We start from the raw sequence: 17,421 nt of genomic DNA on the forward strand, positions 1-17,421 counted from the left end.
GGATATGACAGAGGTCTATAAAATCATGAGTGATGTGGAGAAAGTAGAGAAGGAAAAGTTATTTACTGGTTTCCATAATACAAGAACTAGGGGTCACCAAATGAAATGAATGAGCAGCAGGTTTAAAACAAATCAAAGGAAGTTCTTCTTCACGCAGCCACAGGCAGCCTGTGGAGCTCCCTGCCTGAGGAGGTTGTGAAGGCCGGGGCTAGAACAGGGTTTAAAAGAGAACTGGATAAATCCACGGAGGTTAAGTCCATCGATGGCTAGTAGCCAGGCTGGGTAAGGAATGGTGGCCCCAGCCTCTGTTCGTCAGAGGGTGGAGATGGACGGCAGGAGAGAGATCACTTGATCGTTGCCTGTTAGGTTCACTCCCTCTGGGGCACCTGACACTGGCCACTGTCGGTAGACAGGACACTGGGCTGGATGGACCTTTGGTCTGACCCGGTACAGCCGTTCTTATAGATAGAGGGAGTGGATGGGGAGGGAGAGATAGATAGATGGGTTGTGTGGGGATGGATGGACAGACAGAGGGTGTGGATGGGGTGGATGGATGGACAGATGGGTGTGGGGGGTGGATAGATAGATAGATGGGGACAGAGGGGTGGATGGGGGACAGACAGGTGGGGGGTGGATGGATAGAGAGAGGGGGGGACAGACAGGGGTGTGGGGGTGGATGGATGGACAGACAGGGGTGTGGGGGTGGATAGATGGGGGGACAGATGGAGAGATAGATGGGGGGACAGACAGCTGGCTGGAAGGGGCATATGGGGATCGATGGATGGGGGGGGGTCAGTAGCCAGAAGGGGTGGGTGGGATCCAGCAGGTAGCCCTAGGCTGGAGAGCTCCATGGGCCGGGCATTAGGGGCCAGCCCATAACTCTGCCCCCCGCTCTCCCCCCCGCAGGGCCATGGGGCCGGGGAACAGAACCGGCGTCCCCGAGTTCGTCCTGCTGGGCCTCGCCTCCCGCCCGGCCACACGCCGCCTGCTCTTCCCCTTCTTCCTGGGCACCTACCTGGCCACCCTGCTGGGCAACCTGGTGGTGTCCCTGCTGATCCGCCGGGACCCCCGCCTGCGCCGGGCCCCCATGTACTTCTTCCTGGCCCACCTCTCGCTGGCCGACGTGGGCTTCACCTCCGCCGCCGCCCCCACGGCGCTGGGGACCCTGGCGTCCGGGAGCTGGGCGGTGCCCTACGCCGCCTGCCTGGCCCAGAGCTACGTCTTCGTCGCCTTCGGGGTGCTGGAGAACTTCCTGCTGGCCGTCATGGCCTACGACCGCTGCCTGGCCGTCTGCCGCCCGCTCCGCTACGCCGCCACCATGAGCCCCGGGCGCCGCTGGGGGCTGGTGGGCGCCGCCTGGGGGCTGGCCCAGCTCCACGCCCTGCTGCACACCCTGCTCCTCGCCCGCCTGCCCTTCCCCGCCCGCCCCCGCCTCCGCCACTTCCTCTGCGACCTGCGCCAGCTCCTGGCCCTGGCCGCCGGGGACACCCGGCCCAACCACGCCGCCGTCCTGGCCGAGGGCAGCCTGGCCGTGCTGGGGCCGCTGCTCCTGGTGGCCGGCTCCTACGGGCGCATCGTGGCCACCCTGGCCCAGCTGCCCGCCGCCCGGGGCTGGCGCCGGGCCCTCTCCACCTGCGGGGCCCACCTGGCCACGGTGGCCCTGTTCTACGGCACCGTCATTGGGCTTTTCTTCCGGCCCGCCGGCCACTACGCCCCCTGGCGGGACATGGTGGCCACCCTGCTCTACTCCACCGTCACCCCCCTCCTCAACCCCTTCATCTACAGCCTCCGCAACCAGGAGATGAGGGGGGCTCTCCGGCGGGTGCTGGGGAGGGGCCCGGCGCCCCAGGGAGTCTAGTGGGTTAGAGCGGGGGGGCTGGGAGCCAGGACTCCTGGGTTCTCTCCCTGGCTCTGGGAGGAGAGTGGGGTCTAGTGGTTAGAGCAGGGCGGGGGGAGCCAGGACTCCTGGGTTCTCTCCCTGGCTCTGAGAGGGGAATGGGGTCTGGTGGTTAGAGCAAGGGGGGCTGGGAGCCAGGACTCCTGGGTTCTCTCCCTGGCTCTGAGAGGGGAGTGGGGTCTGGTGGTTAGAGCAGGGGGGGGGCTGGGAGCCAGGACTCCTGGGTTCTCTCCCTGGCTCTGAGCGGGGAGTGGGGCCTTAGTGAGTCAGAGCAGCAATCACAACTCCTGGCCCCGAAAATGGAAGCAGCTGAATTGCTGCCGCCGATGAGAACCAGGGGCCCACCCCACCGTATTATCTCCCACCTCTCCCTGCTGCCGTGGAACAGAGCAATGGGCCCATCTAACCCGGTATCCCGTCTTCAAGTGGCTGCTGGCAGAGGAATGAGCAAAGCGCCCTGGGGGGAGATTCTGAGTTTCCCTGGCCCACTGGGGTCGCTTTCCCTCAGAGTCAGCAGGCTCGTTTCCCGGGCAGGGGGCAGGGGGCAGCCTGGGCTCCTCTGACTCTGGCCGTCCTGGGCACCCGCTCCTGTTTTAGGTCTTGCGGCAGAGAGTTCCGCAGGCCACCAGTGACAATCAAATTTCTTCCGTTCCTCATTCGAATCTGTGGCTTTTCCTTGTCCGCACGGGGCGGATAAAACCCGCCGTTCTGGTCTGTGGGAAACGCTGACGTTCTGCAGCTTGATTTCGTATTTCGAACGCAGCCGAAAAGACGGAGCTGCCCCTGAGGTGAAAATCCTGAACGATGTTGATTGGCGGCCCGTGGAAATGTGCCATTTCTGCAGTCACCGGCTTTCATTTCCGTAAGGTAAATAGGTGTCAGATCAATAAAGTCCGTTCATTTTCCATTGCGCGGCCTCGATTCAAATCCTGTTATTAGCGGTACAGCCGGGCGAGGAAGGAGTCGCTTTTTAAATTGCTCAGCGGCGCTACCGAGCAAAATTGACAGCGGGGCGATTTCAGGATATTCCTTTGTCTGTCTTGACATGTGATGTGGACGGTGTGTGGGTTGAGGACAACAAACTTTGATCTTTCGGAATCTCAGCCTCCCCTGTCGTTAACTAATTAGTGTCTGACACCACCCCCCACCCCCATCGTTTGGACACCCCCAGTCAATTTCCCACAACGGTGGAAATGTACATCAGTAAAAACTGGGGGGAGGGTGGAGAGGAGCTAGCTGCGGGCAGGCGGGGGGCTCGGGGAGGGCGCGGAGTGGGGGCAGGAAGGGGCGGAACGAAGGTGGGGCCTCAGGAAAGGGGTGGGGCTGAGGGCGGGGCCTCAAGGGGAGGGGCAGAGTAGAGGTGGGGCCTCAGGGCAGACCAGGGGTGGAGCATCCCCCCCAGGGAAAAATAAAACAGCCCCAATGGGATGGATTTATAAGGGAATCATGCGTCAGAGCAGAGAGGTGATTTGATTTGGATTCAGCTGGGATCCTAGAAGTCCCTGGGTCACATGCCCCGGGGGAAAATGAATCCTTCCTGACCACTGCACTGCCCTGAAGAATGAGAGTGGATCCTGGTCACGGCTTACTGCCGAGCTGCCAGGATCATGCGGAGGCCAAGGGCTGGTCTCCCATGGCCCATGAAGGGAGGAGACAGCCTGAGGGACCCACTGGAGGGGATGAGCTAAATGGCAATTGAAGGGAAGGGATGTGGAAGGGCAGAGCGGAGGCGTCACCTTGGTCCTGTTTTGGGGTCTTCCCAGGGCAGCTCTGGGTCCAGGGGAGCACTGGACAGTGGAGGGGGGCCCATTTTATCTCCCTCCCTCCTGCACGTGCCGGCTGGCGTCTCGGACAGCCCCGGATCTTTCCTCCCCATCCCCGAAATCCCGTCTTAGCCTCTCCCATCAGGGAGCTCGAGCAAAACCATGTGATGACCCCCACCTCCACTTCCAATCCTGACCTGCCGACGGGTCTCGGGTTGGAAATGTTGAGCCGTGACGGGAAAACCCAGCCAAAGGGCCCTGAGCCGTTCTGAGCCATGACACACAACCCACTGGCCGGCCCTGGCCGAGTTCCTGCCCCATCCCGTGCCTCAGTTTCCCCTCCCACCTAGCTCCTCTTCGCTGCCTCTCACTACGTGTCCGTGCAGAGCTTATTCACCCTCCCATGTCCTTCTACACCGGCCTGTCTGTCTATCTACCAGATCCCCATCGAGATCAGGGCCCCGTCGTGCCAGGCGCTGCCCAGACCCCAACCGAGATCAGGGCCCCGTCGTGCCAGGCGCTGCCCAGACCCCAACCGAGATCAGGGCCCCGTCGTGCCAGGCGCTGCCCAGACCCCAACCAAGATCAGGGCCCCATCGTGCCAGGCACTGCCCAGACCCCAACACCCTCATGGAGGCGATTTCCCTTGGTTTCCGGAAGCGCAGAGACCCATCCTGGAATCCTGGGCCCCGTGCGGGGGGGACCCAGTTTCAACAGGAGGTTGAAAATCAGAGCAGGGGCAGAAGAGAGACACCAACGTGATTCAAGCCCTGTAGAGCCCAACCCAACAGGGACCCAGCAACAAGGGGCTGGTCCGGGTGGGGCAAACACCTAGTCCAGCTCAGCTCCCCTCAGCTCCCCTCCTCCTGTCCCTGCCCCCGCGCTAAACTCTGTGGGTGCGGGGCCAACAGCGCCGACTGAAAATAGGGGGGTATATTTGTATGGGGATCTGCCCCATGGACCCCAGCTGGGATCTGCCCCATTGACCCCAGTGGAGCTACGGCCCATTGACCCCAGCTGGGGTCTGCCCCCATTGACCCCAGTGGAGCTACGGCCCATTGACCCCAGCTGGGATCTGCCCCATTGACTCCAATGGAGCTACGGCCCATGGACCCCAGCTGGGAGCTGCCCCATTGACTCCAGTGGAGCTACGGCCCATTGACCCCATCTGGGGTCTGCCCCCATTGACTCCAATGGAGCTACGGCCCATTGACCCCAGCTGGGATCTGCCCATTGACTCCAGTGGAGCTACGGCCCATTGACCCCGGCTGGGATCTACCCCCATTGACCCCAATGGAGCTACGGCCCATTGACCCCAGCTGGGGTATGCCCCATTGACCCCAATGGAGCTACGGCCCATGGACCCCGGCTGGGATCTGCCCCATTGACTCCAGCGGAGCTACGGCCCATTGACCCCAGCTGGGATCTGGCCCCATTGACTCCAATGGAGCTACGGCCCATTGACCCCAGCTGGGATCTGCCCCATTGACCCCAATGGAGCTACAGCCCATTGACCCCAGCTGGGATCTGGCCCCATTGACTCCAATGGAGCTACGGCCCATTGACCCCAGCTGGGATCTGCCCCATTGACTCCAGTGGAGCTACGGCCCATTGACCCCGGCTGGGATCTGCCCCATTGACTCCAGTGGAGCTACGGCCCATGGACCCCGGCTGGGATCTGCCCCATTGACTCCAGTGGAGCTACGGCCCATGGACCCCGGCTGGGATCTGGCCCCATTGACTCCAGTGGATCTACGGCCCATGGACCCCGGCTGGGATCTGGCCCCATTGACCCCAATGGAGCTACGACCCATTGACCCCAGCTGGGATCTGCCCCATTGACTCCAATGGAGCTACGGCCCATGGACCCCGGCTGGGATCTGCCCCATTGACTCCAGTGGAGCTAAGGCCCATGGATCCCGGCTGGGATCTGGCCCCATTGACTCCAGTGGAGCTACGGCCCATGGACCCCGGCTGGGATCTGGCCCCATAGACCCCAATGGAGCTACGGCCCATGGACCCCGGCTGGGATCTGCCCCATTGACTCCAATGGAGCTACGGCCCATTGACCCCAGCTGGGATCTGGCCCCATTGACTCCAGTGGAGCTACGGCCCATGGACCCCGGCTGGGATCTGGCCCCATTGACTCCAATGGAGCTACGGCCCATTGACCCCAGCTGGGATCTAGCCCCATTGACTCCAGTGGAGCTACAGCCCATTGACCCCATCTGGGAGCTGCCCCATTGACTCCAATGGAGCTACGGCCCATGGACCCCGGCTGGGATCTGCCCCATTGACTCCAGTGGAGTTACGGCCCATGGACCCCGGCTGGGATCTGCCCCATTGACTCCAATGGAGCTACGGCCCCTTGACCCCAGCTGGGATCTGGCCCCATTGACTCCAGTGGAGCTACGGCCCATGGACCCCGGCTGGGATCTGGCCCCATTGACTCCAGTGGAGCTACAGCCCATTGACCCCATCTGGGAGCTGCCCCATTGACTCCAATGGAGCTACGGCCCATTGACCCCGGCTGGGATCTGCCCCATTGACTCCAGTGGAGCTACGGCCCATTGACCCCGGCTGGGATCTGCCCCATTGACTCCAGTGGAGCTACGGCCCATGGACCCCGGCTGGGATCTGCCCCATTGACTCCAGTGGAGCTAAGCCCCATGGACCCCGGCTGGGATCTGGCCCCATTGACTCCAGTGGAGCTACGGCCCATGGACCCCGGCTGGGATCTGGCCCCATAGACCCCAATGGAGCTACGGCCCATGGACCCCGGCTGGGATCTGCCCCATTGACTCCAATGGAGCTACGGCCCATTGACCCAGGCTGGGATCTGGCCCCATTGACTCCAGTGGAGCTACGGCCCATTGACCCCAGCTGGGATCTAGCCCCATTGACTCCAGTGGAGCTACAGCCCATTGACCCCATCTGGGAGCTGCCCCATTGACTCCAATGGAGCTACGGCCCATGGACCCCGGCTGGGATCTGCCCCATTGACTCCAGTGGAGCTACGGCCCATTGACCCCGGCTGGGATCTGCCCCATTGACTCCAGTGGAGTTACGGCCCATGGACCCCAGCTGGGATCTGCCCCATTGACTCCAGTGGAGCTAAGGCCCATGGACCCTGTCTGGGATCTGGCCCCATTGACTCCAGTGGAGCTACGGCCCATGGACCCCGGCTGGGATCTGCCCCATTGACTCCAGTGGAGCTAAGGCCCATTGACCCCAGCTGGTATCTGGCCCCATTGACTCCAGTGGAGCTACGGCCCATGGACCCCGGCTGGGATCTGCCCCATTGATTCCAGTGGAGCTACGGCCCATGGACCCCAGCTGGGATCTGGCCCTTTCTTTGTTCCTCTGCTGCTCTCTGCTCAGAGTCCCTTGGGGTCGCCTGCCTGTGAATAAATCTCCTTGTGGGATCCCGGTTTTGCTGATTCTGTGCTGGAGTCAATCCTGAGCCGTCGTCCTGTTTCTCGACGCCCGACTCTCCGCCCATCTCCTGCCCCCTCGGAGAGGGATGTTGCTGGCTAGCTTAGGAGGGCGGGGAATGGAGCATGGGGGCCTGTCCCCTCAAGGAGGTGTTAACTCCAATCCAGTGCCAGCATGAGGGACGGGCTGGCTCAGGGGGGCGGGGAATGGGGCATGGGGCTTTCCCCTCTAGGAGGCGCCAGCTCCCATCCAGCTCCAGGACAGGGACTGGCTGGCTTAGGGGGGCGGGGAATGGGGCATGGGGCCTGTCCCCTCAAGGAGGTGTTAACTCCCATCCAGTGCCAGCATGAGGGACGGGCTGGCTCAGGGGGGCGGGGAATGGGGCATGGGGCTTTCCCCTCTAGGAGGCGCCAGCTCCCATCCAGCTCCAGGACAGGGACTGGCTGACTTAGGGGAGGCGGGGAATGGGGCCTGTCCCCTCAAGGAGGTGTTAACTCCCATCCAGTGCCAGCATGAGGGATGGGCTGGCTCAGGGGAGGCGGGGAATGGGGTATGGGGCCTGTCCCCTCAAGGAGGTGTTAACTCCCATCCAGTGCCAGCATGAGGGACTGGCTGGCTTAGGGGAGGCGGGGAATGGGGTATGGGGCCTGTCCCCTCAAGGAGGTGTTAACTCCCATCCAGTGCCAGCATGAGGGACGGGCTGGCTCAGGGGGGCAGGGAATGGGGCATGGGGCTTTCCCCTCTAGGAGGCGCCAGCTCCCATCCAGCTCCAGGGCAGGGACTGGCTGGCTTAGGGGGGCGGGGAATGGGGCACGGGACCTTTCCCCTCTAGGGAGAGCTAGTTCCCATCCAGCCCCAGGGCGGGGGGTCAGGCTGGCTCAGGGGGGTGGGGAACAGACCCTTAAAGCCTTTGGCCTGCTCCAGACTACATCGTCCCTGTGACGCCGGCAGGCCAGGTGCATTTGGCATTGGGACTTAATGGCGCAGCCGCAGGACACCGCGTACTACCAGCGCCCCACGGTACCATGGTGCAGTGCTTGCTCTGTGACTATAGAAATGTTCGCTAAGACTGGGAACCCCCTGGTCGGGGGAGACACGTCACCCAGGGTGAAACGCTTGGTCCCCGCAAGAGGGGTCCTCCCCTGTCCAGCAAACATCAGGCGCCAGAGATCGGTGGATGTGAGCTCTCCTCATAGGCCTGGAGTCCCCAGCCAGTTAGCCCTACAGAACGCAGAGCTCTCACGTATTACAGCATCTGCGGACCGTCTCTCATTTGTGCGTCTGTGACGCTGTATGGCCTAGGGGTGACCCGTTTATAATATTATTGAGACCAACATTACAAAATTGCGACGACTCTTACCAGATACGCCATGTGAGGGATCAGCGGGAAAGGTAGGATTGGCTAACTCTGATAATCACGGCGTATGTATGTATCGTTAGTGTGTTATGAGTTGTTAAATACGTGTGGGATATCTGTACATCCAACTCGTGCTGTGTTTCTGGAGATTGGCACCGGCACGAGCCAGCCTGCTTGATGGCCTCTCAGCTGTACAGTGAAGCCATTGAGAGAAGCCCAGGGCTATGCCTTGAGTCAGGCCGGTGGACAGAAACCACTAAGGCTTTTCCATGCCATGTGCTGTGAAGCTTGTGTCTGGGACACGGGATGTGGACGCCACATGTCAAAGGATATAAAAAGGCAGCTGCATCCTCTCCATTTTGTCTTCAATCCTGCTCCTCACCTCTGGAGTCGCTCCTCTACAAACTGAAGCTCTGAACAAAGGACTGACTGACCCATCCGCGTGGTGGGTGTGTTCCAGAGGGACTTTACAATCCAGCAAACTCACCAGTGCTGCTCAGAACCTGATCTATGGACTTTGAAGTCATAGACTCCTAGACTTTAAGGTCAGAAGGGACCATCATGAGCGTCTAGTCTGAGCCCCTGCACAACGCAGGCCACAGAATCTCACCCACCCGCTCCCGCAACAAATCCCTGACCTATGTCTGAGCTATTGAAGTCCTCAAATTGTGGTTTAAAGACTTCAAGGTATTGAGAATCCTCCAGCAAGTGACCCGTGTGTGTCCCACGCTGCAGAGGAAGGCGAAAAAAACCCTGCCAATCTGCCCTGCAGGAAAATTCCTTCCCGACCCCAAATCTGGCGATCAGCTAAACCCTGAGCTTGTGGGCAAGATTCACCAGCCAGCACCCGGGAAAGAATTCTCTGTAGCAACTCAGATCCCATCCCATCTAACATCCCATCACAGACCATTGGACATATTTACCGCTAATAGTCAAAGATGAATTAATTGCCAAAATTAGGCTCTCCCATCATCCCATCCCCTCCATAAACTTATCAAGCTGAGTCTTAAAGCCAGATATGTCTTTTGCCCCCACTACTCCCCTTGGAAGGCTGGTCCAGAACTTCACTCCTCTGATGGTTAGAAACCTTCCTCTAATTTCAAGCCTAAACTTCCTGATGGCCAGTTTATAGCCCTTTTGCCTTTGTATGTATGTGATTGCTTTACCGTTTAACAACTCTCTTCTCGTTCTTTCTTTCTGTTATAATAAACCTTTTGTTTTAGATGCTGAAGGATTGGCCGCAGCGTGGTATTTTGGGTCAGATCCAACGTAATATTGACCTGGTAACGTGGCTGGCCCTTTGGGGTCAGAAGAATGTTTCATTTAGTGAGCAGAGGTTTTAAATAACTTTGCACTGTACTGGCCCCAGGTGCTGATTGGGAGCCAGTTTGTGACTGGTTGGTGAGTCTAACTTCACTATTACCCACCAGTCTGGGGAGTGTCCTTGGCATTTTCAGGGAGGGCTACCCTAGGCACCAACAGCTCACAGCGTGTCTTTCACAGTGCAAATAACTCCCTTGTTTCCTTCTCCTGGTGAATAAATCTTTAGATCCTTACGGGATTGGTGGCAAGTGCTGTCTTTGCCATCCACTCCCTCTAGCCCCACACACCCATCTATCTCTCTGTTTATCCATCCCCATACCATCTATCTAGCTATCTATCCTCATTCACCCCCTCTATCTATCTATCTATCCCCATACAATCTATCTATCCCCATCCACACACCCCTCTCTCTATCTATCCCCGTCCACGCCCTTCTCTCTCTCTCTCTCCCCCTCTCCCCATCCACCCCATCTATCTATCTATCTATCTATCTATCTATCTATCCCCACCCACACACCCCTCTCTCTATCTATCCCCGTCCACCCCCTTCTCTCTCTCTCTCCCCCTCTCCCCATCCACCCCATCTATCTATCTATCTATCTATCTATCTATCTATCTATCTATCTATCTATCTATCTATCTATCTATCCCCATACAATCTATCTATCCCCATCCACACACCCCACCCACCCTATCTATCTATCTATCTATCTATCCCCACACCCCCATCTCTCTCTCTCTCTCTCTCCCCCCATACATCCTGTGACATACCCCTGGGGTACAACCTAGCCTGCGGGACCGCTGAGTCCTCTAAACTCTCCAGCCTGTCCTGTCTCTCCTAAGGCCATGCCACTGACCAGCTGCAAGCCCCTCCAGGTGCTGTGATCACTCAGCCATCAACACCCAGGGACACCCCCAGCTGAGCTGCATGAACGCTCTCTCAGCCACTCGTGAATTAGACACAGGGAGACCCCAGCCAATTTCTCCAGACCGCCCGCCTTGCGCCCCATAGATGTCCCCTCTTACGCTGCTCAGGACCTTCCCTTGAACCGTGCAAGCTCATTCATTAGTTCACCCCCTCGTCAAAGGGAAGTGGACGCACACTCGCCTTTGTAATCAGAGCAGATTCCCCAACCGCTTGCGACAAACTCACTGGGCAGGATAAACCATTGCACTGAGTTTATTAGCTGGAGACGGATCGATGGCCAGCGATTATACGTGGTGGGCACCGAGGTCAAAGTTGGTTACCTAGGAAATAAAAATAGACTCGCAGGCTAATGTGAAACTTTATCAGCCGACGCAAGATTGGAATCAGCCGGCTTTTCTCCACCCCGGCCACACCTTCCAGGCAGCTCCCAGTTCTCAGTATACAGGCTGGATTCCCTTCCAGCCTGGGACCAATCTCCCCAGTTCAAAGTCTTCGTTGCCCAGGTGATGCGGGAGGGGAGAGGCCCAGTGGTGACGTTACGGACCCTCGTTTATACTTTCTCTCCGGGTGCTGGAAAGCTCTGGCCATGACGTGGGGGTCAGGCCGCCCCCATGGGGTACGTGCCCCCTCTAAAGAGTCTCCAGGAGAGTGGATTCTTCTTCATAGGCCCTCAATGCCTGTCCAGCCAATCGAGATGTAAATCCGTCTTGTCCGTGTGCTGCTCCTTTCGTGCCATGGAAAGGCCGGCTGTGGGCGTTCCCACTGGCCACGTATTTCAGTGACAAACACGCAGTAATCCTTGCTAGCTCCCCATCCAACCAGACCACGCGCCAGCCAACAGGGTAGCAACGTTCAGCCGAGCCTGGCGTCTCAAACGATCCCTCGCGACGCACGCGTTGCACCAAACCCATCACAACCACATCACTGGGGTGAGTATGGGGGCTCCAGGGTGCTATTTTGAGGTACAGAGTGTCACAGGCCCCCCTCTGCAATTTTTCCCTGTCCTCTTTTTAAAGGCACACCCCAAAACTGGGCTTCAGTTACAATCACACCAGGGCCAAACACACACGGAAAATCACCTCTCTGCTCCAACTCCAGGTTCCCCTGGCAGAGGTGCCCGATTGGCCATGGTGCAGGTGACAACTCATGGTTCTGCCCTGTCTCCGTGGGGGGGGGTGCACAGCTTACAGCCCCGGGAATAGCACTCAGCTCCCAGAGTCCCTCGCCTCCAGCTCAGTGCAGGGGCCTGGAGACCCCCAGCAGCCCTAAGCACCTGAACCAGCCTGGGTCCCGCCGAGGGAGTCACACCTGCCGCTGACGAAGGCAAAGCGCTGCCATCTCCCCCAAAGGCCTTTTGCTAACGAGCCCAGCTGGGAGACAGCTCCATTGGAACTCCGCGGACTAAAAGGCGAATTAACGGGGCCCCCGGAGAGCCCTGAGCCATCAGCCCGGCACTGGAAAAACAGAGCTAATGAGAGGAAGTTATCGCAGGGCATCTGAGTAGGACAGAGATGTTGACAACCCAAAAAGATGACTCAACTAGATGACAGCTCCAACAGAAGACTCTAGAAAAAGATGACTCAGGAAGAAGACAGCTCCAAAGGAGGACATCAGAAGAAAGTTACTAAAGAAGACGACAACAGAAGTAGACGAAGGAAGACAGACTAACAGACATACTGGAGCATGCATCCGACAAAGTGGGTATTCACCCCCGAAAGCTCATGCTCCAATATGTCTGTTAGTCTATAAGGTGCCACAGGACTCTTTGCTGCTTTTCAGGTAGAAATTGACTGAGAAAGACAACTCAAGAAGAAGATGACTCAAAAATATCAAGAAGACTCCAGAAGATAAGGACTCAATAAGAAAGTCAAGGTGGGCGAGGTAATATCTTTAATTGGCCAAAGACATTACTCCACCCATCTTGGTCCTCTAATATCCTGGGACAGACACCGCTACAGCTACACTGCATACAATAATGACTCAATAAGACAGCTTAAGAAGATGACTCAAGAAGACAACTCAAGAAAAGTATAGCTCAGAAAAACAACTCAAGAAGAGGATCCACTGAGGTGACTCAAAAAGAGGTTGACTCAAGAAGACAACTCAAGGAAAGTATGGCTCCGAAAGACAACTCAAGAAGAGGATCCATTGAGGTGACTCAAAAAGAGGTTGACTCAAGAAGACAACTCGAGAAAAATATGGCTCAAAAAGACACTTAAGAAGAGGATCCATCAATGCTGACTCAAGAAGACAACTCAAGAAAAGTATGGCTCCGAAAGACAACTCAAGAAGAGGATCCATCGATGCTGACTCAAGAAGACAACTCAAGAAAAATATGACTCAGAAAGACACTCAAGAAGAGGATCCATCGAGGTGACTCAAAAAGACAACTCAAGAAAAGTATGGCTCCGAAAGACAACTCAAGAAGAGGATCCATTGAGGTGACTCAAAAAGAGGTTGACTCAAGAAAACAACTCAAAATCCAGCAATACCTCGTCAACCTCCGGCCCCCAAAGCTCACTTTATAGCCAGTCTCTAGACTGTACAGTGGAGTTCCTGCACTCCATCTCCTGGGCACTGGGGTGAGCCAAGTCCACCCCAAGCAGCACCTATGTCCCCAGAGAGGCCACCGTCCAGCTGAAGGCGTTTCTCAGAGCCCCCTTCGTCTCATCATCCCTCAGGGTGTAGAAGATGGAGGGGTTGAGCATGGGGGTGCAGACAGAGTGCACATGACGGCTGCCAGAGCATCCTTTTCGGCAGAGAAGCCACATGAGGGCTGGAAGTAGTCCCAGATGACGGTGCCGTAGAAGACTGCTGCGACAGCCAGGTGGGAGCCACCGGTCGAGAAGGCCTTGATGACGGCGGACACAATGGCGATGCAGGAGAGGAGGATGAACACCAGCGCCCCGTTGACCACCAGGGCCTCCTCGGTGTGCACCATCAGGGCATTGAGCCCAGTGTTGGAGCAGGAGAGAAGGGGGAAGATGTCACAGAAGAAGTGGAGGACCCGGTTGGAGGCGCAGAAGGAGCGGTGGGACGCAGGTGTGCAGCAGGGAGTGGAGGTGAGAGATCTCAGCCAGGAGGTGATGCTGAAGAAATACATCGGGGCCAGGCAATCGGCGTTCTGGTCGCCCATGGGCAAGACGGAGGAAGCCGGCTGGGACCAGGTGCAGCCAGGCCGGGGAGCCAGGCCTCGGCTTTCACTTGAGATACGATGAGACCCCCCAACACACACACACTAGGACAAAGGGGGAGGGGAGCCAGCCCAGGAACCGCCACCGTGTCAGAGGAGGATTTCGCTGGGTATCGTTTAACCAGATTCAGAGCTTCCGAGCCTAGACGAGTCCACTGGGATCTCCTGCAAAACGCAGGCTGGGGCATGGCCCTGAGTGAATGCAGCAGCTCCTGTTGGGGAAAATGTCCCATAAGGTGCCACCTTCTGGTTTTGGCAGTGGGTGCTCCTCTCCACCCCTCCCCCCTCCGTGCGAATGGTGGGCGGGGCCTCAGGGGAAGAGGCCGAGCAGGGGCAGAGCCTTGAGGAAAGAGGCCCAACAGGAGCGGGAGGAGAGTGGGTGGAGTGGGGGTGGGGCCACGGTCCGGGCACCTGGGCTCACAAAAGATTAATCCATCTCTCCCCTCTATCCATCCATCCATTCATCCCCTCTATCCATCCATCCATCCATCCATCCCCTCTATCCAGCCACCCATCCATCCCGTCTATCCATCCCTCCCCTCTATTCATCCATCCATCTCTCCCCTCTATCCATCCATCCATCCATCCCTCCCCTCTATCCAACCACCCATCCATCCCGTCTATCCATCCCTCTCCTCTATCCATCCATCCATCCCTCCCCTCTATCCATCCATCCATCCATCCCTCCCCTCTATCCAGCCACCCATCCATCCCGTCTATCCATCCCTCCCCTCTATCCATCCATCCATCCCCTCTATCCATCCATCCATCCATCCCTCCCCTCTATCCAGCCACCCATCCATCCCATCTATCCATCCCTCCCCTCTATCCATCCATCCCCTCTATCCAACCACCCATCCATCCCGTCTATCCATCCCTCCCTTCTATCCATCCATCCATCCCTCCCCTCTATCCAACCACCCATCCATCCCGTCTATCCATCCCTCCCCTCTATCCATCCATCCATCCATCCTCTATCCAACCACCCATCCATCCCGTCTTTCCATCCATCCATCCCTCCATCCATCCATCCCTCCCCTCTATCCAACCACCCATCCATCCCCTCTATCCAACCACCCATCCATCCCCTCTATCCAACCACCCATCCATCCCGTCTATCCATCCCTCCCCTCTATCCATCCACCCATCCCTCCCCTCTATCCATCCATCCATCCATCCATCCATCCCTCTCCTCTATCCATCCATCCATCCCGTCTATCCATCCCTCTCCTCTATCCATCCATCCATCCCTCCCCTCTATCCAACCACCCATCCATCCCGTCTATCCATCCCTCCCCTCTATCCATCCATCCATCCCTCCCCTCTATCCAACCACCCATCCATCCATCTCTCCCCTCTATCCATGCACCCATCCATCCCCTCTATCCATCCACCCATCCCTCCCCTCTATCCATCCATCCATCCCTCCCCTCTATCCATCCATCCATCCCTCCCCTCTATCCATCCATCCATCCATCCCTCCCCTCTATCCATCCATCCATCTCTCCCCTCTATCCATCCATCCATCCCTCCCCTCTATCCATCCATCCATCCCTCCCCTCTATCCATCCATCCATCCCTCCCCTCTATCCAACCACCGATCCATCCCATCTATCCATCCCTCCCCTCTATCCCTCCATCCTCCTCTATCCATCCATCCATCCATCCTATCTATCCATCCTATCCATCCATCCATCCCTCTCTATCCATCCATCCATCCCTCCTCTATCCATCCATCCATCCATCTCCTCTATCCATACATCCATCTCTCCTCTATCCATCCATCCATCCCTCTATCCATCCATCCATCCATCCCATCCATCCTCTCTATCCATCCATCCATCCTCCTCTATCCAACCACCCATCCATCCCGTCTATCCATCCCTCCCCTCTATCCATCCACCCATCCCTCCCCTCTATCCATCCATCCATCCCTCCCCTCTATCCATCCATCCATCCATCCATCCATCCCTCCCCTCTATCCAACCACCCATCCATCCCGTCTATCCATCCCTCTCCTCTATCCATCCATCCATCCCTCCCCTCTATCCAACCACCCATCCATCCCGTCTATCCATCCCTCCCCCTATCCCTCCATTCATCCATCCATCCCTTCTATCCATCCATCCATCCCTCCCCTCTATCCATCCATCCATCCCCACTATCCAACCACCCATCCATCCCGTCTATCCATCCCTCTCCTCTATCCATCCATCCATCCCTCCCCTCTATCCAACCACCCATCCATCCCATCTATCCATCCCTCCCCTCTATCCATCCATCCATCCCTCCCCTCTATCCAACCACCCATCCATCCCGTCTATCCATCCCTCTCCTCTATCCATCCATCCCCTCTATCCAACCACCCATCCATCCCGTCTATCCATCCCTCCCCTCTATCCCTCCATTCATCCATCCATCCCTTCTATCCACCCAGCCATCCCTCCCCTCTATCCAACCACACATCCATCTCTCCCCTCTATCCATCCATCCATCCCTCTCCTCTATCCATCCATCCATCCCGTCTATCCATCCCTCCCCTCTATCCATCCATCCATCCATCCCTCCCCACTATCCAACCACCCATCCATCCCATCCATCCATCCCTCCCCTCTATCCATCCATCCCTCCCTCCCCTCTATCCAACCACCCATCCATCCATCCATCCCTCCCCTCTATCCCTCCATCCATCCCTCCCCTCTATCCCTCCATCCATCCATCCCCACTGTCCATCCATCCATAGCTCCTCTCTATCCATCCATCCACCCATCCATCCCCACTATCCACCCATCCATCCCTCCATTCATCCATCCCTCTCATCTATCCCTCCATTCATCCATCCCCACTATCCATCCATCCATCCATCCCTTCCCTCTATCCATCCATCCCTCCTCTCTATCCATCCATCCATCCCTCCCCACTATCCAACCACCCATCCATCCCTCCTCTCTATCTATCCATCCATCCCTCCCCTCTATCTATCCATCCACCCACCCATCCCTCTCCATTATCCATTCATCCCTCCCCTCTATCCACCCATCCATCCCCATTATTCATCCATCCATCCACCTATCCCTCCCCACTATCCATCCACCCATCCCTCCCGACTATTCATCCATCCATCCAACTATCCCTCCCCACTATCAAGCCATCCCTTCCCTCCCTCCCTCACTCCATCCATCCACCCACCCCATCCATCCCTTCCCTCTATCCATCCATCCTCCTATCCACCAATCCCTCCCCACTATGCATCCATCCACCCATCCCTCCCCTCTCTCCATCCATCCACCCACCCCATCCATCCATCCCTCCTCACCTCCCTCCATCCATCCCCTCTATCCATCCACCCATCTCTCCTCTGTATCAATCCACACCCCTCCCATCCATCTACCCACATCTAAACTAGATATCTCCCTATACACACCCCTCTTCATCTATCTGCAACCCCCCACATCTAATCAGTCTGTCTGTCATCTCATAGACACTCCTCTTTCTCTGTCTATGTATCTATCCAACCCTATACAC

General features: G+C 57.5%; 1 protein-coding gene and 1 pseudogene across 1 annotated transcript; one reads left to right on the top strand and one right to left on the bottom strand.

Moving 5' to 3' along the window:
* Window positions 1–262: 262 nt before the first annotated feature.
* Window positions 263–1,858, top strand: LOC120388488 (olfactory receptor 1E5-like). Its single transcript, XM_039510312.1, has 2 exons — window positions 263–282; window positions 907–1,858. The coding sequence occupies exons 1-2, from the start codon at window positions 263–265 to the stop codon at window positions 1,856–1,858; spliced, it is 972 nt and encodes a 323-aa protein (XP_039366246.1).
* Window positions 1,859–13,312: 11,454 nt separating this feature from the next.
* Window positions 13,313–15,662, bottom strand: LOC120388489 (annotated as a pseudogene).
* Window positions 15,663–17,421: the final 1,759 nt, after the last annotated feature.

Source organism: Mauremys reevesii, linkage group 22 (genome assembly GCF_016161935.1).
Source record: "Mauremys reevesii isolate NIE-2019 linkage group 22, ASM1616193v1, whole genome shotgun sequence".
NCBI lineage: Eukaryota > Metazoa > Chordata > Testudines > Geoemydidae > Mauremys > Mauremys reevesii.